The sequence below is a fragment of the Haliotis cracherodii genome, unplaced genomic scaffold (genome assembly GCF_022045235.1).
Source record: "Haliotis cracherodii isolate W230 unplaced genomic scaffold, xgHalCrac1.p SCAF_20, whole genome shotgun sequence".
Taxonomy (NCBI): Eukaryota; Metazoa; Mollusca; class Gastropoda; order Lepetellida; family Haliotidae; genus Haliotis; species Haliotis cracherodii.
This window is the reverse complement of record NW_027266276.1, coordinates 15,985,120-16,008,944: the sequence shown is the minus strand read 5'-3', so window position 1 is coordinate 16,008,944 and position 23,825 is coordinate 15,985,120. Positions and strand designations below refer to the sequence as shown.

Sequence of the window (23,825 nt, the reverse complement as noted above, 5' to 3'; positions counted from 1 at the left end):
AGGAAGTCAGAGTTGACACCCTCAAATCGCCTTCAGTTCTTCGGGGGACCTCGATCTCTTCTCTGTACCCAGAGACCGGTGGGAGCACAGCAGGCGCACCTGACTCCAGCTCTCCACCTACCAGACACTCTGCGCCAATGGCAAGTCCTCCTGGGCCTCCTAACCTCAGAGCAGGACTTGACCTACAGAGGAAGGCTCCAACTGCGCCCAGTTCAGATGTTCCATCGTCCTCCCGGATCATCTCAAGCATCCCCGGTGGTGGACGGTGGAATCGAATGTCTTAGGCGGTGTCTCCTTGACAGGACTTGCGACCTCTCTGCGCCTATTCGTAGACGCGCCCCTGCAGTGATGGGGCACACACCTGGAGGAACAGGTTGCCTCTGGGCTGTGGTCCGTCGATCAGCGCCTATGGCACATCAACAACCTCGAACTGGAAGCGCTTATCTTGGCCATCGCTCACTGGAAGCAGGCCCTCAGACACGCCCAGCTCTCCATCTCTACGGACAAGATAACCGTCGTCTGGTGCCTACGGAACCAGGGAACGACTCACTGGACTTCGCTCCTTCAACAGACGTTCCGATTGTTTCACCTGGTGGATCATCTGGGGATTCAGCTCCAGGCTGCCGAAACATCCTAGCGGATGCCCTCTCTCGACCAGGCAAAGTGGCTCTCACAGAGTGGAAACTTTACCAAGATGCCTTCGCTCTTGTTTGTCGAGACCACGGTCTCCCCAACATAGACCTATTCGCCACCAGCCAGAACTACCAGATACCCAACCTACATATCTCCGGTGCTGGATCCACTGGCTTGGGCAGTAGACGCTTTCAGCGTCCCCTGGGAAGGACTAAAAGCATATGCCACCTGTACTTTTTCCCCAAAGTCTTCCAGAAGATCAGATTGACACGGAACCTCGATCTGACTTTGGTCGCGCCCTGGTGGCCAGCGAGGGCTTGGTTTGTCGACCTCGGAGAGCTGTCCGAAACAACCCACTTCCACACCCAAATTGGCCAAATCTGCTAATCCACCCTCGCAGCAGACAGCCACACCCAGGACCAGACAGGTTACATCTTCACGTCTGGTCCATTTACAGAGAGCACTGAACGCCAATGGCTACTCGACCGGAGCAGCTAGGGCCATCACGATGGCACATCGCCCAACCACCAGGAGCCTCTATGATAACAAGTGGCAATCCTTCGAGAGCTTTTGCAAGGTCAAGCACCTAAACCCCACATCTGCATCGCCTCAATTCCTGGCCGAGTTCATGCTCCATCTGCATCACAAGCGTAAGCTCAAGGGCAGTACTATCATGACCTTCCTTGTGGCGCTCACCTTCGTCCTGGCAGTTCCGGAAGATCGGCGCATGACGTAAATCCCGGAAGTACAGACTCTGCTCCGCTCATTCAGGCTAGAAGACCAAAAGGCGAAATCTCTTACACCAGCTTGGGGCTTGAATGTCATTCACACCTCGCTGAGAGACGTGCCCTTCGAGCCACTCAAAGCGACGTCATCCTACAATCTACAATCTGATGAGAAAATGGTCTTCCTACTGGCGCTCGCCACAGCAGCCCGTGTCAGTGAGCTACACGCCTTGGACGTCACGCTCGTCCTCGTCGGCTTTGAGCATGGAGCACACAGAGCCGTGCATCTTGGACTGTGCTGGGACTGCTTTCCCAAGAATCAATTCCCATGACAGCCAGAAACATCGTTCCTCATCCCTCCCCTAGCTTCGATTGTGTGCGCGGAAGATGTACTAGAGCTCTGTCTATATCCGGTTAGAGCGCTCCGTTGCTATATCAGACGATCCAAGGAACACCATAGACAACGACGACGCCTCTTCGTTCCGGTATAGAGCTGCGACTTTGCAAGCGGAAGGTAGCGGCAACACGATCGCCCTCCGGCTATGAGCCCTCATTCTCCAGGTGGATTGGACCCCCATGCTCCAACAACCCACATGAGACCCGGGCGATCGCCTCCACCATGGCACTACACAGCAACTGAGCTCTACCTGCCATCATGGAGAAGTGTTCTGGCGATCAAACACATTCGTCGCCAGTCACCATATGCGAGATGTCGCATTGGAGGATGTGCTAGTAGAGTAGGCTCCTCTACTACACGTCACTGACTTCGCCTCCAAGTCCAGAGCCCGCCTTTCGACCTCCCCTGGCGTAAGCCCTGGACTAGAAGGTTCATGCCCCACTTGCATACGGCTCAGTACTCCAGTCACGATCTAACCGAGAGTTATTGTCAGGCTGCGCATACCTGACTCTTCCCTTCCATGTCATGGTCATCCAGGCTGACCTTACTGCCGAAGACAGGCGGAGGGAAACTGAGTTTCCCATACATGGAGTGGTCATCTGATGCAGACCACACAGCCAAGGATTGGCTAGGGAACAGAGATGAAAGTCCACATCTGAAGCTATTCCCGCCTCCGGTCCGTCCGATAAAGATGCATTAAGGAGTAATGCATGATAAGTAAAAAATCTAGTAAAATCCTAGATATATTTTATATTTGTATACTTATCCTGCATTACTGCTTCTAAAGGGACCCACCCATCGCAGATCTACCTCCCCACGATGCCTTCCGATGTCCGGAATCCAGAGTAATGTGAGGATCCGTGACGTCAATTCCTTTGGTCACGTGGGAGCTGCATGATAGGGTTGGCTCTCTCAGCTAGTTGGAACAACTTCTTCAAGCAAAGACCTTCTCATGGCTCTTTTCTGTGTCAAGAACAAGCAGTAATATGCATAAAGGAGTAATGCAGGATAATTATACAAATATAAAAAATATCTAGGATTTTACGAGCATTGTCACATCTAGCATGTGCATTTGTGTCATTTACACATTTTTCACACAATTGGTGCAAAATAAGGATTCATAGGCCACTTCATACATTAAAAAAACAACTATAAATGGCGCATTTAGGATTTTATCATACACAGCAAAGTCCTTTTTCACCAAACATGCATTTGAAATTATTGGCAAAAAATCGAAAATTTCCATGTCCGTAAATAAAACATTTCACAGAATTTGGCAGCGACTTGTCAAAATATTCTGCAGTTATTGTAACAGCTCAGAATTTAGTGAGTTCTTTCAAACAATTTCATTTGGAAGCCGGGCAGTGATTCGAGCATGTTTGTGCATCTGTCATCAATGCCTCTCTGATAGTTATTACTAATTCTGCCATGCAATTGGCCTATTGGTTATATAAGGAGGCCGTGTCCACTATTGAAAGTTGAATAAAATGTGTCTTCATGGATGACAGCACAGATGTTAATGCTTTGTATCATAGTGGACTACTGGTTACACATGAGTGGCCTACTATTCATGAGGGGATGTAATGTAAATCCTAGATGCAACACTGAATCAGGTGAGCTACATAACCTTTGAGCAATTTTTTGTTTTTATAACAAAATTATCAAGAGAATCTTTCAACGTTGTCACTTTTACTGTTTTTGTTTTGTTTACTTTTTGGGTATTTTACTCTGGCAAATTTGAAAGTTTTAATATCTGTTAAATGTGCTTTTGGTTTTATTATAGGTCTTACCAAGAACATATGGTGAGTATTTGCAAAACTGCTCATTCATTTGTATCTATTATGCCTTTATGTGTTCATTGTTTTCATAAATTGTTATGACTAAAATCTAATAATGTCTGAACATATTTACTGTAACATCCTCCATTTATCTGAATAACATTCCCTCTTGATTTTAATGTGTCAAATTTATAAAATGTAGTATTTCAAGTGAAAACATTTTAAGTTGTGTAAATGATTTTTCAGATTGTTGGAAGAAAGGTTAAGGGAAAGACAATAAAAACCAATATCATTGACATTTTTACAGGTAGATGGATGTTGTTTGAATGGTTTATTTACCTGTCTAGAATGAAATTCAAATGCATGCCATTTAGAGCACTTTAAGGATATTAAACTTTGCCTGCTGTTTGTGATGCAATTAGTTCCATAGGTCAAACATTTTGTGCATTTGAATTTCAGTATCAAAATGTTATTCTTACAATATGCATGTCTGTCTTCCCTCATCCAATGGTTAATCTTGGGGGAATTTGTTGATACTCGAGGTAAAAGAAAATATTGGTAATTTAATAAATATCATTCGTATTCAGCCATATAAATAACTTTTAATGTAAGCATTAAAATCTTGGACATAGGCATTACTCCATATAACGATATAGAAACTTTTGATATATATAATTGGTGTCTGTTCGATGGTGTTTTGACAGGTAATATCAATGATGGCAAGATGTGTCATTGATTATCTGGTGATAAACATCAAGTCTTTTATTTATTTCTACATTTTGTTTGTCGTCAGCATTTTATGTTCTAGCCTGTAAATTTTGAGCAATTTCTTTACTCAACAAGAAAATACATGTATGATATTCAGTTGTACCCCAAGTCCAGAAGGCAAAATTTCAGTCTATAGCTCTGGGCTAGAAGACATCACATCACTCACATCTAAATTTTTAATTCATTGAAAATTTCTCGGTTCTCTGCCACTCACTTAAATACCTGGTATTGGTAACTTAAAAATATCTTTCTTTCTTTTAATATCAAAGACATTACTACTTGCCCTAAGGATGCCTTGTACTTGTTTAACAATTGAAATGGGCAGATTTCTTTGGGCCAAACCTTTTCAATGTAATATTCATCAAATGATTGCTTATGTATGATTAATGGTAGGAACCTAATTTTGACTTCATATACTTATTAAAGGCAATGTGAGGTGCAAAATAAAACATCCCTCTTGACAAATTAATTCTGCCAGATAGTAGGTTCAATTGGTTACTTACAGCTTATCAGTAGAATTTTCTACTGTTCGAGTCTCACCAAATTCCCCCAGTTGAATGTTTCTGAATGTCCTGAAGTTACTGTAGGTTTGCCCTTGTTGTCCATTTTCAGATCCAAATTTAACGCAGGGAACAGTTATGTTCACTAATGGAGTTCCATACACTTACCAAAATGGAATGGCAGTTTTTCATTCACCTGACGGAGGTTACCAAATACCTCAGGCGCAGGTGAGATAAACAGTCGCAGCATTTCCGTCCTTACAGTTCTTTCACATCACTGTGGTTTATACTCATACTTCAAGTACTGGATTCACATCAGTAATAGCCTACAGAAAACTATATTGATAACATGAGAACAGCTGTTATCAAGAAAAAGGATCGTTGAGGTACAGTACTGTCCAAAAAATTGTAATAACAAAGAGGTAATAATGCTGATTTCTCAAAGTTTTAACTCAACTTGCAAGCATCATGTCAGTACCTCATTCATGATCATATCTAAGTTTGTGTACTCAGTCACTACAAGATCACTATTTTGCCCTTTGCAAAGCATATAAATGAATTGACAACAGTGACGCTGGTAACATTTGCTGTCAGTATGGTGTGTATGTATAAATGGCTGTATTTTCAGACATGCTACAAATGCTTAATCAGTGATAGTATATTAATTTCAATGCTTACTATTTTGGAATCAAGAATGATGTGAAACCAGTACCATGTTTCAGACTCAAGTCTAGGATAGTCTTATATTCCATAGATGCTTCTTGGAAATGTTGAGGTTGAAGTTGTTGGAGTATTTCAGGCATGATGTTCAACCCTTTTTGCCCTTGTTTTCCGGTCCTCATCATGAAGGCTTGATTTTACCACTTTTATTTCAGGGCAGCATCAATTTACATTTTAGTAAAAAAACATACCACATATGGTTGAAGTTCAACCTTACCAGAGCAGCAGTTTCAAAGAATGCAATCAATTTAACCAAAGGTAGTGGTAAATATGGCTGGATTCATAGTTATTACAAAGTTGTTACATACCCTAAATCAATTTGTACATGGTAATTAATTGTTGCTGGTGTCTTCAGATGAAGGTTGTCTGTATTTAATTCTGTACTCGTGAAAAAAGAAGACGGCCTGTAGTACACCAAAATGTGTTGTAAACATTTTATAGATATGGTGTCGATTTGTCACCGCAGTTATCTTAGATGGTTGTTAATACGCTTTTAACAAGCTTGCATGAAAGCAGTTAATCCTACGCCTTAGCCAGCAGACAAAAAACAACCAACCATCCAAATTAAGATGCTTACTACAAGTTTCTTCCTTGGACGACTTGTTAGGAGGCTGGCAAAAACAAATGGGACTAGAACATCAGTGTTGCACTTTTTGTACTGCTGGATTCACAAATAAAATCTCCGTTTGAAACAGACAGTACACAGTACAGGACAGATGACAAATAAATATTGAATCACCCACTTATATTATCAATTGGCTGGTTCATGGTAATAGCAGTCTGCGACTTCTGCCACTAGTCCAAAGCCCAAGTCAAGTAAAATTCTGTTTTCAGTCTTTCAGGGTTAAAATTTAACACTAGCTCGCTAGCCCGGGGTTAGAACAGATTCCTGTGGGCTGGTACAAATTTCCAAATTTCCCGATTGTTTTAACAGCGGTGGAAACTAACATTTTTAGTTCACTAGTCATTATAATGATAATATATAGCAAAACCCCTTTAAAAGGGCACATTTCTTCTAGTCCTTGTGATACCTTAACTATGGGCAGTTCAGCAAGGACTATAGAACTAGTGCCAATTTCTACCGCTGTTTTAACATTACAAGGGCATTTTATCTTTACCTGGGCTAGTAAAGTGTTTCAGCTTAGTTCTAACCCTGTCTTACAAGCTCAGCTAATAATAGTCCATATATCATAACAATAAATCTAATGAGAATGATTTTAAGAGCAATGTTTTGGCTTGTAGACTAAAAGGTTTTCACGCAAACTGTAATACTGTATCTCATTCTCATCTGATGCAGGGGCACGGGTGGCCCAGTCGTATAAAGTGCCGCGATTTGCTGTGCAGAGTTGCATCCCTTGGGCACACCAGAAACCAATGATTGTTGTTTCGAATCCCGGTTTGCCTTGATCATGTTTCTAGGTTTGTCAGCACCATACCCATGCTCGTGGGTTTCACCAAAGTGATAAACATCTGAGACCTGCATCACTTCATGTGGACACGCCATGATATAACTGGAATACTGTTAAAAGCGGCGTTAAACCCAACTCACTCACTCATCTGATGCAGAATCCTGTTAAAGCTCTGAGGGACTCACTGTACCGGTCATGTATATCTTATTTTAATATTTTGGTGATACAATAAATTTACAGTTTGTTGCCATGTTTGGAAGTCATTCTGTCGTGAGGATCCCTTGAACACAGTATCTTAATAATGGTATTTTATCAGAGGTCTCCTCTCAGGTCACACCTTTCATTCCATCCAGTATGATAGGTAATACTATAACCAGCCATAAGCTAGACACACCTATTGATTGCTATTGGAGTCATTATTGAAGATTGCTGCAACTTGCAGAAGGAAAACAAGGGCAAAAGGTTAAGATCACAATGGACAGTTGCTTAAAGTTTTCAATTTGACCGATTCTTAAATTGTTTAACTTCAGATTTGATCATCTTTGTTTTATTATTTTATATCTTCTGTGAGCTTGTAAGAATTGTAGGCCACACCAATTTTATTTATTTGATGGATGATTTTGGTCAGTTAGCCAAGCTTCAGGAGGCAAAACGAATCTTGCAAAACAAGTAACAAAATCTAAGAAATACTGATTTTCACATTTATTACAAAAAAAATCAATTTCTATATTGGAATGGGTGTAGGCTTCTGCATAAAACAGAAATAACAATTGATGTGGCCCTGTGAACATTGGAATATGTGTGTCTCAGTTTTATTATTCATGCATAGCTTATAAATATCTCACATCTAATGATCATTTTAAAATAATGATTTATGATTAACATTGCCATTTCATAAGAGTCTGTTAGGAACATCAGGACGACTGACCAAACAGTTAATGTTTTACATTTATCAAGGTTGATTAAATATATTCCTGCTGTGAAATGACACTTCATTGAGTAATAACAGTAAAAATAGTTTCACAAAAGTACAACTTAAGATAATTAACCATGTATTTTAGGACCTCTTAATGCATGTGGTCTTGCAGAGTTTATCATTTGTACAAACTGGTAATCATTCCACTATGGATTTTTTTTCAATGATTGTTATTCTGTTGATATTTTGACAAATTACTATACACAATTCTTTCTTGCGCACATAATCAGTTTGAGGAGTAAAACATGAAGAGATAAGTTGGCTAAATTTCAAAGTAATTTTAATGCCTTACATTATTTTGTGCATACTTTGAAAATACATTGATATGAACATGCCTCTGACAGTTTTGGATTTAAGAATGAATGACTGTGGTGAATAAATTGAGTAACAAACAGCACATTCATTTTCCAAATCTGACACTACCATGACAGTTTTGCCATTAATTTGCACAGGGACTTCAGTGTAGACCCACTCATGTGACTGCTGCTCAGAGAGAACAAGTAAAGGTCAGATATATGCCACAGTCACTACATTTAGTTCTATTCTTGTTAAGACACATCTAACAACTTATCTTTTCATACAACTGAAACTACAATGTATTTCCCCTTTAATCATTAATCACCTTGGAACCCTCCTCCCAATGATTCTCTTGACAATGTTTAAAGTAATGTCAACTATGGACGCCAGTTCTAGGTGTATCAATCATCATGCTGTTAAAATATTGCTGACGGTGTTGTAAACTCGCTAAACCCTTCAAAATCCCTTGGTTTATAACAAACTTGCCTTTCACACAAACATTGCACATTTTTTCAACCTCTACTCAGAGATGAGCTCCAGATTATTATTATTATTGTCATATCAAAGCTTATGGACCTAATAAATTCAGCTAAGAACTCAACCAATTTTGGCTTGTAAGAACTCTATACATTTTGGCACAGATTGGGATGGTTAAAAATATCTTTACACACCCCATGTGGTTTGTCCTTACACACACTTTTAATATGCAGGGATTTATTCTTTTGTCTTTTATCATTTTGGTATAGTTCCAGTGTTTCCATTCAATGTTAATTTACTGGTTCACTAGACTAGCAGCACTTAAAAATATCGGTCCAGTCAAAATTTTGCTGGTCCTATCAGTTGACCTAGAGGTAACAGCCTCATGGTGACTTTCACGGTCACAGTGTTCTTTATTTGCTGATTTCTGCATGTTCATACATCCATTTATGAAGCCATTTAATTTTACTGCAACCTCAAATTCTACAATACAAACTATCACCAGTCATTTTCGATCATTCTCACAACTTGCATTCTCTCCCACACACCTTGCAGTCATGGGAATTCGTTCAAACAATCATTGTGAAACATTCTCATTCTTGACTTAGTTTTATCCTTTCCAGACGTACTACTCTTTTCATTAGATGTTTTACCATCATTAGTTGTGCCTTTACTACCAACATCTTTTCAATATCATTTTTGTTTTTCCCCTTTGAAAAAATTGAAAAGATTTGTCTGCTTTCCCGCCATATTAGCCCCAAAACAAATTGCTATGTCACTGTTCTTGTTTTAGCTATAAGACTATCAATCTTGTGAATCTTGTAATTGTTTCAATGAGTAATTTGCAGTAACAAGCACACCAGATCATTCAGCTTTAAGACATCATTTCTTTATAAATGGACATAGAGATTTGGTCAGAATTATTTTAAGTTAATAATGTCGTATTTACTGCCATGTTCATTAGTTTAATTTTACCCGTCCATGGCCTACTTTACCTGTAAACAGACACACTTGAGTTCATACTTCTCAATAATAAATTTCTTTATGAAATAAATCAGGTAAAAGTTGATCACAACTTGCCAGGTCTCCATTGAAGATAAAAACAGGGCTCTGTCAAAAAATATATCCATAGAATAACTAAGGACCCTCCTCTGTTGATTTTTAAGGTTTTTGTGTAAATCTTTGAAATATTGCATGTCACTAGGCACTAAAGAATTCAGCTGAAATATATATGGAATTCGCAAATCATTCGATTTATCAATAGACTTCGATTTTGGCTGTGACATTTGAAACCTTGAATCCAAAGAATAGTGAAATGAAACAAATGGCACAGGGATCGATTCGCTATATCCAAGCTGCACCAGTGCAGGTAAAATGTTTCTAGTGCAGGTAACTTTCATTGTCAGGACAGGTAACATTTCAGAGAGGTCATATGTCACCAGTAAGGGTTTGTGCACACAATCTTGTGATGTTTCATGCAAGGTCAGAGGTCACTTTGTCACAGATTTTCTCACTATGTTCATATGAAAAGAATATCAATTTATGAATGACAACATCAGTTAAAAAAAACTCATCTATCAAATCATTCTTCCAGACATCCAGTAATGCTCACATTACTGGAGGCAGTGATGATAGTAATGATTCTTTTGAATATATATCCCTCTTGGTCTGCTGATAAAGAATCGTCTGCTGTCGGTGACCGCAGTAGGACTGTTGATTCCCCTATCAGTGAAACTACTTACCAAACGCTTTAAGTATAACAAAAGACTGTCCTAGTAGTAGATCCTATCAGTCATGATATCAGGAAGAAAGTGAAAACTTATTCTTTCAGAAATAGCTGGACAGATGGTACAGATTGGCTTCATTATGAAGAAACAGAAGCTTGATGTACTGTTGTATTTGACAACAAATTTACAAAAGTGGATAGCTGAATTCTTTCAAACCTGGCTGCAAATCTTTTAGACTCCCAAGAAATAAAAGTTCATGAAAACAGTGAAATTCACAAGGGCACTGAATGCAGGGAATTTGCAGAACTTTGTGCAAAAAAATAATTACTTCTCAATTTCCACTGGACACAAGAAGGGTCACTCTTAAAGTTGCAATCACAACTGACACTTTGAAACTATTGTTTAAGGTTGTTTACTGGATGGCAAAATGTGAGAAGCCATGTGCAGATTCCCCCAAAATAGAATACTTTATTTTCTCTTTTAATTGATATTCAAAATAAGTGAACATACAGTATTTCAATACATGATATTTGGTGGTGCAACCAGATTAATTCACTTGGTTGCACCTTGTGAAGGTGGTGAAAAAGAATGAAATTGTACCTTGTGGACCATCGCTTCTGTCATGTGACCTTGATGGAATATCACTATCACATATCTGCCTATCATGTAACAGCTAGGACGTGTCTCAGCTGGGCTTGGGGGCACAGGTGGCCCAGTCGTCTAAGGCGCCGCCATTCGCTGTGCAGAGTTGCGGCCTTTGGGCACGCCAGAAACCTATGATTGTGGGTTCGAATCCCGGTTCGCCCCAATTTTGTTTCAGGGTTTGTCAGCACCATTACCGTGCTTGTGGGTTTCACCGAAGTGGTAAACATCTGAGACCTGTATCACTTCAGGCTTTCCTCCCACATAAGCTGACACACTGTGATATAACTGGAATACTGTTAAAAGCGGCGTTAAACCAACTCACTCACTCACTCACTCACTCACTCAGCTGAGCTCAACTTTTGGAATTGTTTTTGGCAGTTAACTTCGGCTACCACACTAAATTATATCTGCGATGCGTGATGTATTCCTTTCATATTACTCTCACTGGTTTGTGTATTAATATGTGGCTGATTTTCATGTAAAAAGACCTTGTCTTTTCCCCACAAAGTGGCTCGTTTCCACCATTTTGAATTTGTTACATTTGTTTACCTTCAAAGGTAGTCGAATTGTTAGCAATTTGTAGCAAGGTATTTTCCACGTGCTAATGTTTATTTGAAATACTGGTAGCTTTGGCTTTACATATTTTTTTGTGTATCTTTTCATTGTATACACTTTCAAAATACTGCAGATAGATACATGTTAATTCATCGGCAATTCTCAAATAATTAATCACAACTCTCTATTTGCTTAACATATGCTTGCGCTGTGTGCAAATTGTAGTAAAAAATATTCCAAAGATCCCCATCCACGTTGTTTGGATTGCACTCAGGTTTACTCTGGGCTTGGGGCTTCCAGCGTAGCCCATTACATCGGAGATGCATCATCAGCTTAGCACTGTAACGCCTGCCTACCCTGCAGCATAGCAGATGTACGCTCAACAATTGATGCAAAATTTTATGCAATCCATGTGGCAGCAGTCAATGGAACAATTGTACCCAACCTGCGCCTATGTACCAGACTCTAGCGTCAGTAACAATACCTATGCAGCAAACAACTCATGCATCGGTGTCTACACCTGCGTCTAACGTTTACCAAACACCAGATGTGCGATCTGTCACAACGCATACGCCTTTGGTCGGGGCCAATACCGCATCTCATAGGTGGACATCGTCACATGAGTCTTTCACCAGGCGTCTCTTTGAGACCTTCTGATATGGAAGGGTTGTGCACAGAAGTCGTTCACCTACAAGGAGAACGTGTCACCATCATTACAATTCTTCGAACTTTTCAATCGGCACGGATGGAGATTCTTCAGATGAATGGAATGCCCATCTTAGCTTAGCGCAAATGCCTGCATGGGTAGCAGATCGTCTCGTGTCAGTAGCTCCCTCCCCTGTCATTGAAGCTGCCAAAATTCAGGAAAGATTCTTTTCCTATACACATCTTCGCTGTAGCAGATCAGGCACACATTTTGGATGAGGATTTACAGAGGATGACTGGTTCTTCGAGAACAACCACGCTCAAAGACACCAGATTTTCACCATTGAAACAGAAATCAGGCACATATTAAAAGCTTTGTCAGCACTAGTGTCTTCAACCTTGGTCAACCTTAGTGTATTGTCCAATGAGCAAATCTCCAGTTATGCAAGGGACAAGACCACGCTCAAGGCATTGGATCACGTTTCTCTCAGTGGTCAGGCAACTATAAACCAAGAAGCTCTTCTCTCAAAGAGGGTTAAGACCAAGATTCTTTCAGAGGCAAATGGCGTGGCAGAGATAAACCTCAAGGTTCTTATCAGTCCCATCGTGGTAAATTCCCCAGTCGTCCCAATCGTCAACACCCCTTTCGATGGGAGACTGGCCCAGTTCTGCCAGAACAGTTTCATAGTGAAGGACGTCTTCATACTCAATGTACTATGTTACGGCTACTGACTGACCTTACAGTAAGTTCAGCCGTTGACCACAGCTCCTCCACCATTGGAGTAACCAAGGAAGCAACATCTGCTACTAATATCCAACATAGACATCTTCTTAAAGGAAAGAGCTGTAGAGATTATTAGGGCTGATACGATTCACTTGCGTATTCCATGAATCAAACTATCCATTCATGAATTGAATTCATTATTTTCGGGCCACAACAATCGAATATTTATGAATATGCAATAAAGTGCATTTACATACACTGTACCTTAAAATATCCTTAAGAACATTTTATATGCATAGATTTCTTCCAAAACAACACTCTTATGATATTTAATTTAACAGTATTGCGGTCACTGGTCATTGTCGTATTTGAGCAGATACTAGTACCTGAATAAGAGCAGTATATAAATGTATAATATCTTAATAATTATCAAAAGATGTCAAATAATTTATGTTGTTATTGTTTCACTGAAAATGACAAATAATACATAAACTGCTGACTTGTTATTGTATTCGTAAATTAATATTCGTATTCATTACCCATATTCGTGATACGAATCGTATTTGCCGCATAGTGTATTCGTTTAAGCCCTAGAGATTATACACACTAGGGTTTTACTCTCCCATCTTTCTGGTACCCAAGAAGGACCCCCCTTACCGTTTCCAAGGAAATACAAAAGAGCAAAGACACAAGGAACCTTGCTCTGACTTTGGTCGCGCCCTGGTGACCGTCAACATGGTCAAGGGGGTGGTTCATCAAGCTCAGAAATCTTGCAGAAAACGATCCTCTTATCCTGCCAGAATATTCCAACCTACTCATCCACCCTCACAGGAAATTGCCTCACGCATCCACAGGCAGGTTTCATCTGCACACTTGGATTGTCTTGAAAAGGTGTTAAGTGCTAAAGGCTATTCGGCACAGGCAGCCAAGGCTATTGCATTAGCACATCGTCCCTCTACCAGGTTTTTTTAAATGACAAGTGGGGATCATTCGAAACCTTTTGAAAGGCAAAAAATCAAGATCTCACAACAGCGTCACAATAAATCTTAGCCAAATACCTCTTACACTTTCGTACCATAAGACACTTGAAGGGTAGCACCATTACTACGTTAATTGGTAGTGCTCAATTCAGTGTTGGCCGTTCCTGAGAATTGTAAGAGGACTAAGGTCATGGAACTACAGGCCCTACGCTCTTTTAGGATCAGAAGGCCAAATTCTCTCCCCCTGTTTGGGATTTGAATTTAGTACTTCGAGGGTTAAGAAGGCCCCACTTCGAGTCACTCAATGCATCCTCATTTTATAACCTCACCAAGAAAAGCATTTTTCTCCTTTCTTTAGCCACTGCTGGCCGAATTAGCGAGTTGCACGCACTTGACATCACCCAGTTTGAGCTTGGTATGCAGGGAGCGGTACATCTCGGGTTGTGCTGGTATTTTATAGTAAAAAGTCAATTACCAGGCCAACCCGATCGTTACGTCACTATGCCACCAATTTCGACGATTGGGGGAGTTGAAGATGAGGGTGAACTCCTTGTGCCCTGTGTGCGCACTATGAGTTTTCATCTGCCGTTCCAAAACTAGGCGTGGATCGCGGAAATGGTTATTCATTTGGTCGCAACACCATATCTCTATGGTTACGCGCTGTCATCCTACAGGCTTACGAGATTGCCAAACTTGATCCTCTGTGAGCAAATAATCCTCATGAGATCAGAATGGTAGCCCCTACCATGGCTCTACATAGTAACTGTTCTATCAGAGCGATCATGGAAAGATGTTTTTGGAGGTCAGACTTGTAAAAACAGACAGGTTTTTACAAGTCAGTATCTTCTCGAAGACCTCAATGGCGCGCACAGTTTTGGCCCTCTGGTAGTAGCCCAGCAGGTTACCAACCCCTGACGCAAATAATGAGCTCATCCTTTCCGGAGCCTGTTTCCCTCCCGCGTAGTATTACCTAAGAAGGAATTGCTTCAAGCTTTTTATCAGCTTTGGCTCAGTAACAAATTAAAGATACTAGCTTTCGTTATCATCCGTTATTACCATGACTTTTTGTGTGTACACAGTGTTATCCTCAATTCTTATGTTCCATCTGTAATAAGATTGAACTTCCCTTACAATTATGGCATTAATATGCTTTTTCCGCCTTAAGGTTTATTGACAGACATGTGTCGTCTTTGGGGTTTGAATTATTGAGGTTATTACTTGGACATCTGAAGGTATGCCCTCCTCCATGCCGTCCGATACAGATGTTCTAAGGAGTAATGCAGGATAAGTAAAAGATTTACTAAAATCTAAATATTTTTTACTCTTGTATACTTACCCTGCATTACTACGTCTAAAGACCCTTCCGTCGCAGACTTGTCTCCCCACTTCGGCTTCAGAAATCTTAATTTTTATATATATTTTTTAAGCTTGAGCGACAGGTAACAATGTGGTAGGTGATATTCCATCAAGGTCGCATGACAGCGGCAATGGTCCATGTAAAAAGTGGGATTTGAGAGCGAAAACTTTTCTCTTCACCCAAGACCATCGCTAGGCGCTTCCTTTATTGTCGTAAGATGAGCAGTATATGAAGTACGGAGTAATGCAGGATAAGTATACAAATGTAAAAAGTAATTAGATTTCACTAAAATTGTATACCAAAGTAATTCATGAACATAACAAATTGGAAATTAACATAGAAAAATTGTTAAAAAATAGAAATTTCATAATGACTTGTCATAATCTCATCAGTGACATCCCCCTCGGACACATTTCTACAAACATGTATTTTTCATTAATTTTGGTCGGGAAAAGTTGCATTTGGATACAAAAGCATTTAATTCAAGGTGTGTGTGAGGTGACCCCCAAAACCGCCAGTTACTTAAACAGAAATGGTGTCTAAAAAGCTCAGAAATCATTACAAAGGAACTCGTGCACATCCCTTAACAAAATGGTGGAAACAAACATAGGACTATTGCAAAATACTCAGTTATGAAAGATTTTCCTGTAGGTTGTATAACTGGTTTACATTATGATTACAATGAAAAATAAGTGATACTTCAAAGCTTCTTTTTCTGAAATTTGAATCTTATCCACCAATGTAGCACAACTGTCCTTGTCTAAATGATGTAAACATAACAGTAAGGTTATTATCTATCAAGAACTTGAACTGTAAATTCTGTTGAATATGGCATCAATGTTTCAGTCATACACACCTCACCTCAAACCACTTAATTTCATGTAATGTGGTTCCACTTTCTGAAGTACCTTAATCATGGATTCTGACCATGATAATTTTATCATCCCTATTAACAATCACCTCCAATCAAACCATTTTCACCTCAACTCATTTCATTTAAAATAAATTCATTCAAATAAGATAGGAAAGTCAATTGCCTTTACCGTGAATGTAACTAGCCCTAATTGAAAGTGATGTAAAAGGAACCACATTCTACTTTTTAGGCCTTTCGTGAGGGATGGAATGATCAACACCACTGCACTGTAAGTTGTTTCTCCTACCCTTGAACAATAGCCCTGCTGAATAGTGATAGTTCTTGGGAAGGTGACAATGACCAGTGGAAGACTGAACACGCAGATGAGACCTAAGTGTTGTGATCACTTGTTTGCCCCTGTAAAACATCTGTAATATTGATGACTCTTTTGAAATTACAATTAACTTTAACCCTGCTTCTTAACAAACACCAATATGAGATATTGTGTATGTCCTCTCAGTTTTGTAAAGAAAGTAACATATATGGTTTCCTGATTTATGCCCAGATAATGCCACTAGCAGATTTTGAGTAGTATGTGTTCTGTTGATTTTATGTTTCTTTCTTTTGTGAATTGTGTTGGGATATTGAAACTTGTATGTTTGCAAAAGGGAATCTTTCTTCAAAACATCAACATCTGTTGCCAGTTTGTAGTCATTCTGTGTTTGATAGGCTAATGTCGGTTGACAGTGATTGTGACTTCAGTTACTCATTCAACATCTTGGCTGCATTTCCCATTGGGGTACAATCTGTGAAGCTCTTTGTTTTGTGTGGTGTCATTATTTCAAACGGTTGTGATATATTTTTGTAAATGAAAATATTTCCACTGACTATTTCAGCAACCGGCTTACACAGCTACAGTGATGGTCCCACAGACGCCAACTATGTATCACGTTGCTCCACAGTACTCTGCCTACCAGCCAGTAAGTGGATACGAAGGGGCTAACAACACAAGGCTATTGGCGTCCAAACCAATGCCTCAGATTAAAGAGACATACACACATTTGGTAATTCTTTATACAGAGGTGTGGTTAGATGAGAGCATTGGATGCACCTTTAGCAATACTGAGTAACAGCCGCATGATTGTTTCCGGACCTATAGTTCTGTACAAATTGCTTAGCCAATGTTTTAGTTTTAACTAACACTGTTTTGTTGGCACTTTTCCACTTTTTTTTCTTTAAACAGAATCACATGGGAGTGAAAAAAACCCTTTAACAATCTTAGTTTTGCATCTTTTACCAAGAAAAGTTATTTTAGTAAATATTTATTATTATCTTTTCAGATATGAAAATGCATGGCCCTTATACTGATACACAATTGTCTTCTTACTCTTTGCTCTTTCATTTGTTGTTAAAGATGTAAATAACCCAAGTATTAGACCATTTAATAATTAAAGATCATCAATGTAACTTGCTTGATGGTCTTTCAATACAAGGAGTATAGCAATAAATTTCATTACTTGAACAGATTTTGAAAGATCAACTTTCATGAGTACAATCTCTCCTTGTCTTTATAGACCTGATGGCAATTATTTATTGGTTCCTATCACGAAAACCATTCAACATATACAGTGTTGTAAATAGCTAACTGCTGAGATAGTAACTCCATTGTGATACTATGCTGCAGATTCCTGTCCGGAGTAAAATCGGTTGCCAGCAACTGATGCTGGTCATACACGTGATCAAATGGTTTGGGTGGCTGAGTTGAAATGATACATCGTTATATCTGCGTTTTCATGCGAAGATACAGTAGACACAAAATTTTTACTGTATCAATACAAGACGTGACTTAAATAAATGACTTCCTGCTGGTTTATTGATCTCCTCCTCCTCTCCCCCCCCCCCCCCCCCCCCCCATGTTTTTGTCAATCAAGTATTGCAAAATGTGTCTACAGCTGGCTTTTCCTTTTGAACCATTCTGAAATATTTATTGTCAAGACATTTCCATGCAATTGTACGTAAATATGCGTATAGAAATAGTTATCATATAGTATCATGATATGTGTAGTATCGTGACCTTGCTGTTATGTTTCACTCGTATATAGTGGTAGATAATGATTACAAGAAGCTTCTGTTTGGCACCCTCTCCCATGGCTGTCCTAGTGACTGGTGCAGATAGCTGGCATTTGTGTTCTGATCTCAAGGATCTTGCTGGTTGGTAGTTGCTGATGAGCCTTCAAATATTGTGGAGAGTTCTCGTCATTTAACGTATGTTATGCAGAGGATCATGAAGATTATTTTTTGTTTGCTGGGCAAGTACAAATTTCCCCATTGGTTTAACATTACAAGGGCTTTATATGTTTACCCAGGTTAGTAAAGCTTTTGAGTTTAGTTCCATCCCTCCTGTTGGAAATGCCAGAAAAATGCTTTTCTGGCTTCCTTTAATAAATGTGAATCAATGGGTTATGAAAGTAGCATACCATTTTAGACGTAATAAGCGCCCAGGGCGCACTCAAAATTAGAAATAGGGGGTTCTTATTAGAATATAATTTTGGTGAAGAAAAAAACAGTTGAAAGAACGTAAATTTTGTGGTTTATGCTGACAGCCTGAATTGTTTATATACGACAGATATAATTTTCCAGAATTTAGTTGCCAATAATTAAGGGTGCATATAACACATGAGTGCATTTTATACAAGAGAATAAATAAGTCTTGTGTACATTGATCAATTGGAAGGGGTGCAATGGGGATTGTTCACTTGTGGGTGCTTATTTCGTCGAATACGGTCTCAAAATAACACAAATCTACCTTACTAGCCTGTTGTTATGGACACTGTGATTTTAGGTACTTTTACAGGTAAATTGGTGATAAACTTAGAAAATACATGAAATGGCCTATATGCCCTGCGGTAATTCGCACATACTTCATTAATATGGTTATAATGAAGTCCCTTGCACATATTTCTGTAGTCCGTTTCATACCTCCATCATTGGATGTTGTTGAATAAGTCTGAACTTATTTTGAATTTTTCTCCTGTAATATAAATGATAGGACTCCTTGTGACTGAAATACTTCAAACCACAAGTTCGTAGATCGGCAGTAACTTGACATTATAATAAATCTTGTGTTAATGGGCAAAAAGCATTTTCTAACATTTTGAACAGTACTTTAGTAACATCATTGAAAATGCCTTCACCATGTTCCTTCTAGTCCAGGGATTAATTCCTGACAGTTATTTATTGTACCTTAACAATGGTAGAAATAAAAAGCTACTTACAGACATTAATTGTTATTTTAATTATTTACGTCAAGATTTGTGTATGCAATGCTATTTTGTAGAATTAACAGAAATAGCCACACGTTTAGATTTGTTCTTGATAGATGTTTGAGTTGCCACTGACTGCTTTCTGACGTAATCGTATAGCTGCTTACCTTTACCAGATCGATAATAAATATATTATAGATAGATGCTGCAACTACAAAAGACCACATATCAACAAATGAGAACATTTGTCACTCACTGACGCTGGTAGCTATGGATGTCATAAATACAATTTGCAGGTTTTCCTCGGAAGCTGGTTGATTGTGGGCTAGGAATGAGATATAATTGATTATCACTGACATCCAGGAAAATAAAGCATAGTGATTTAGATCAACATACCTTGTTTCAGTTAAGAGCTAAGATACCTGTAGATTTTGCCATTAAATTGAATTTTGAACTGAATATGGATTAGTTTTACACTGGACATCAGATGTGACAATGGTCAGATATAGAAAAGGTCAAGATTTCAGGATCTCAGCTGTCACTAATATTTGAAATTCACTCTTCCGTATTTGCCAAAAATGTATTGCCACACATAATTTGAGTAGTGCAGTAACCACAACTCTTCATTTTTGTAAACTTCAATTGTACAGAACATTATTTCAAAATGCCATTTGACACTGATCGAGAAAGAAGTACCTGTCTATGAATGCGGTTCTGTGGTATTGCTGCTAACAAATCAGCTGTTTCAATCAGAGGCTGTGATTGTGATTTGAAACCTGTTTGACTACCATATTTTCTTGAGTATAGTGCGCACCCATGTATAATGTGCACCCCCCTCTAGCGGATTCAATATTTTGGAGAGAAAAAAGTAATAAGAATCAAGTATTTCCCAATTCGTGGTTAACATTACTACTCTAAAGTAAAGTATTGACTGCACCTACAGTGAAATAAATTGATTCCTTCTGTTTCAGGTAGCTGAATCTCTGATCTTTTCTCTTTTGTTATCATCCTAATGTATAATTCTTCTCCTTGCAGCAGGCCACCCCACAGTGGACAACAGCAGCTGCTGCAGCAGCAGCCAATCAGTGGCGATGGGCACCGCAAGTATGTACAGTTGCTTCTGTCTTGTGAACTGAAGTTAGAAAAGAGTTTACCACTGTTAAAGAAAAACAGACCACTAAATCATTTGTTGCCCCCTTTTACAATTCATGATATGGTAGAAGAATCAGTAGAAGGTCCAGTCAGCCTTTATAAGGTTCGTCTTGATCTAGTTGTAACATTAGGATTTGGTAGACGGGGCTTGAAAATCACATGTACCCTACCCATAATTATTTGTTTGTCAAGATCGACGACATTGGGAACATGTTTATCACTAGCACACCAATGAGGTGACAAAAAAATCACTGCAGTGAACTTTATGATTCAAACCAGCCAATAGCACACATGTATCTGTCCATATTGCATCCAGAAAACGCTCTTTCCACAGACCACAAACAAGTCTTTGCTCTCACAATCTCACTGGTACACTGCATCAATCTAACTGGTACACTGCATAGGCACTTGATCACAATAGCTTGTCTAACATAATGAAATCAAATTCAGAACAAAACAACAGTCACACTTTTTTCACATGCTGGCATCGAATGTCATGAAATTATAAAACTGATATGTCACAAAAATTAACATTCCCTCAAGTCATACAATGCTGACCTGTCTTCAGCTCAAAAATGTTTCCTTTGGCAAGTACCAGTAGGCTCATTCCTAGTAGACCCGTGAAGATCTTCAGCAAACCATGCTTGCTGTAAAAAGCAACTATGCTTGTCATACGAGGTGACTAACTGGATCGTGGTTGATCATGTCATTGTATCCCAATTGCGTGGACCGATGCTCATGATGTCAATCACTGGATTGTCTGGTCCAGGCTCGATTATTTACAGACAGCTGTCATACATGAGTGAGGCATTAAGCAACAACAACAAAAAATCATTCCTACTAAATCAAACATTATTTTACTATATTTGGTCACATCGCTTTGTATACACATACATCATCAAACATATTATTTATATATATTTTCGTTCGTCAAATTTACAATTTCTTGTGTCATTGACATTGGACTTGCATTTTTTCCCACCACTAGCAGTGCAATAGATGTACCAGATTGTAATGAAATTAACAGATATATGTTTGGAGATTAATCTAACAATTTCATTTTGAAAAACTATTCATTTTGAACCATTCAAGTCTATAAGTATTTAATTTTGAGTAATATTTGTTTCACTTATTACTACCTGTGAACCCTTTTCTGAGTGTTCTAAGATAACTGACCTATTTACCCATTTGTATTTACGCTTTCCAAATGACTACCGTTTTTACAGCAAAGACTACCTCAAATTTCAAAACACAGTAGATTTATCTCCTAATTCATTCACTCCCACTTTATGAAATGTAATGTTGTTCCTTGTGCATGGCATGTACTTTATAAGGGTTTGGATTTATTGTGTAGGCTAATAATAATTCAGCACCCCCCAGTTAGTGTTTCCTCAAATTTGAGTGCTGCCGCCACTGTAATTGGTTATCTCAACCACATGCTTATGACAGATGTTAGAGACTGCATTCTGACATACCTCCTATGTATTCTGACATTTTTATGGCCTTGAAGGTTGAGGTCACCATGTGAACTTGTGTACACGAATACTTTAGTATTTATGAATTGAATTGAGACTTGGTGTACATGTCTATAAATGTCACAAAATCTCATTAATTCATAGACAATCAAAGATTTTTGCAAGCAGTTATCAATGATAGACTCAAACAATTTAGGACAGCTGGCAGTTAGTAGTTTATAACTCATTCATAAAAACAACACATGTGACATCACACTTGGTAATTATTTCATGCATGATTTCGAAACACAGAACCACCCCTTTAAAGTGAATTCAATATAACAAACCCAACACCTATCATATGTCATGACTGTCAGATGCCAACGTCGCTTTACAGGTCATTCAGGGATGAAATGGCTTGTAAATAGTTTCAGTCAGGAAGTATTGTTAGTATGTTGTGGGAACTTCTTCTTTGTAACAAGTATAGTTCTTGCATTTGATTGTATGATGTTGAAGGTCAAGGTCACTTGGTAGGGAATACACATGCCTAAAAACTTGTGTAATCATGATTGGAACATGACAAAACTTATATGCATGAGATTGAAGGTCAAGGTCATTAAACCGGAAGTGCTTATAACATTGTTATTACGGTAGCTAGAGGCATAGACTTTCCTCTTTCAAACTTGTACTGCATTGGGCTTGTATTTTCCACAACTGGAAGAGATGTTATTAATCAAGAAGTGCTTATGATATTGCTATTCAGGTAATTGGAGCCATATACATTTCTGCTTCAAAGTTGGTCTTCATTGGGCATTTGACAGTTTGGGGCATTCAGGAAAAGGTGGAGATGGGGCAAACTCCTTTCTGGTTACAGTTTGTTTAACTTATTATTTCTAAAACTAAGTTACTAATTTGGCACCAAGCATCATACATATTCATAAATTAATCTTTTTCCAAGTATATAACTTCAAATTTCTTTCCTACAGAGTCCTGGCCAGCCCACACTGACAGCAAATCCAGCATACGTTTATGCAACAATGCACACGGCTCCTGAACTTATGTATGCGACACAACCTCCACCTCAAGCATATGGGACAGAACTGGCTGACGCAGCCCTCATGGAAGGAGCCCCAGTCGAGGTAATCCCAAGTCACTATGCGTTGTGATGACCACATCGCATTACATAGCCTCAGGCTTGCAGCTTGCAGCTTGCGGTAACACGTTTTGGCCGTGGCGGAAAATGGCACAGAATATGCAAGGATAACTGATGCTACGGAAGGGAAGCACCTAACGACTTTGTTATTTTCTGTCTAGCAGCTTGCCATTCCATGATGTATATGTGTCCACTGGTTGTGTGTCTTGTTTGTCAACTGATGAGCTTTAGGTATTTTGCAAATATACCTCGTTTTTCTCAAGTTCCCTACAAGTTGTATGGTATTTCAACTACCATGATTAGGATTTTCCTTTGGATAATGAAATCTTGAACCTGTTTTGAATTAGGACATTAGTAGATAATTCTTTTGTTGTAAGGTCTTTTGAGAATTCCACAAAAACTTCCTCGCTTAACAAGAGACTAGAAAGAATATGTGTATGGTGTGTTGTTAAGTTACGATATCAGATTAAGTATATATATTTATATATGCCAGTAAATGCTTTTACAAATGTAGCAATTCTTATCAGTGTATGTTATTGTTTTTACACAATTTGTTATGGACAGTTGGGTGCTTCCTTTATCCTTACTCCACAAGTCCTTGGATATGAAATATGCAAGTTATTCTCTAGTAAATAAA

The 23,825-nt window shown here is 38.9% G+C and overlaps 1 protein-coding gene across 4 annotated transcripts in view; it reads left to right on the top strand.

The window, feature by feature from the left end:
- LOC139470362 (protein boule-like) overlaps positions 1 to 23,825 on the top strand; it is a 55,092-nt gene that overhangs the window by 24,270 nt on the left and 6,997 nt on the right. The window contains exons 6-12 of one of the 4 annotated variants that reach the window (XM_071252759.1): positions 3,539 to 3,557; positions 4,914 to 5,029; positions 8,359 to 8,412; positions 16,417 to 16,455; positions 17,063 to 17,146; positions 20,465 to 20,533; positions 23,022 to 23,174. In XM_071252759.1, coding sequence (XP_071108860.1) covers positions 3,539 to 3,557; positions 4,914 to 5,029; positions 8,359 to 8,412; positions 16,417 to 16,455; positions 17,063 to 17,146; positions 20,465 to 20,533; positions 23,022 to 23,174 — 534 coding nt within the window. Of the gene's footprint in view, positions 1 to 3,538; positions 3,558 to 4,913; positions 5,030 to 8,358; positions 8,413 to 16,416; positions 16,456 to 17,062; positions 17,231 to 20,464; positions 20,534 to 23,021; positions 23,175 to 23,825 lie in introns of all 4 variants that reach the window. The other 3 variants (XM_071252757.1, XM_071252758.1, XM_071252760.1) reach the window with 3 other exon arrangements.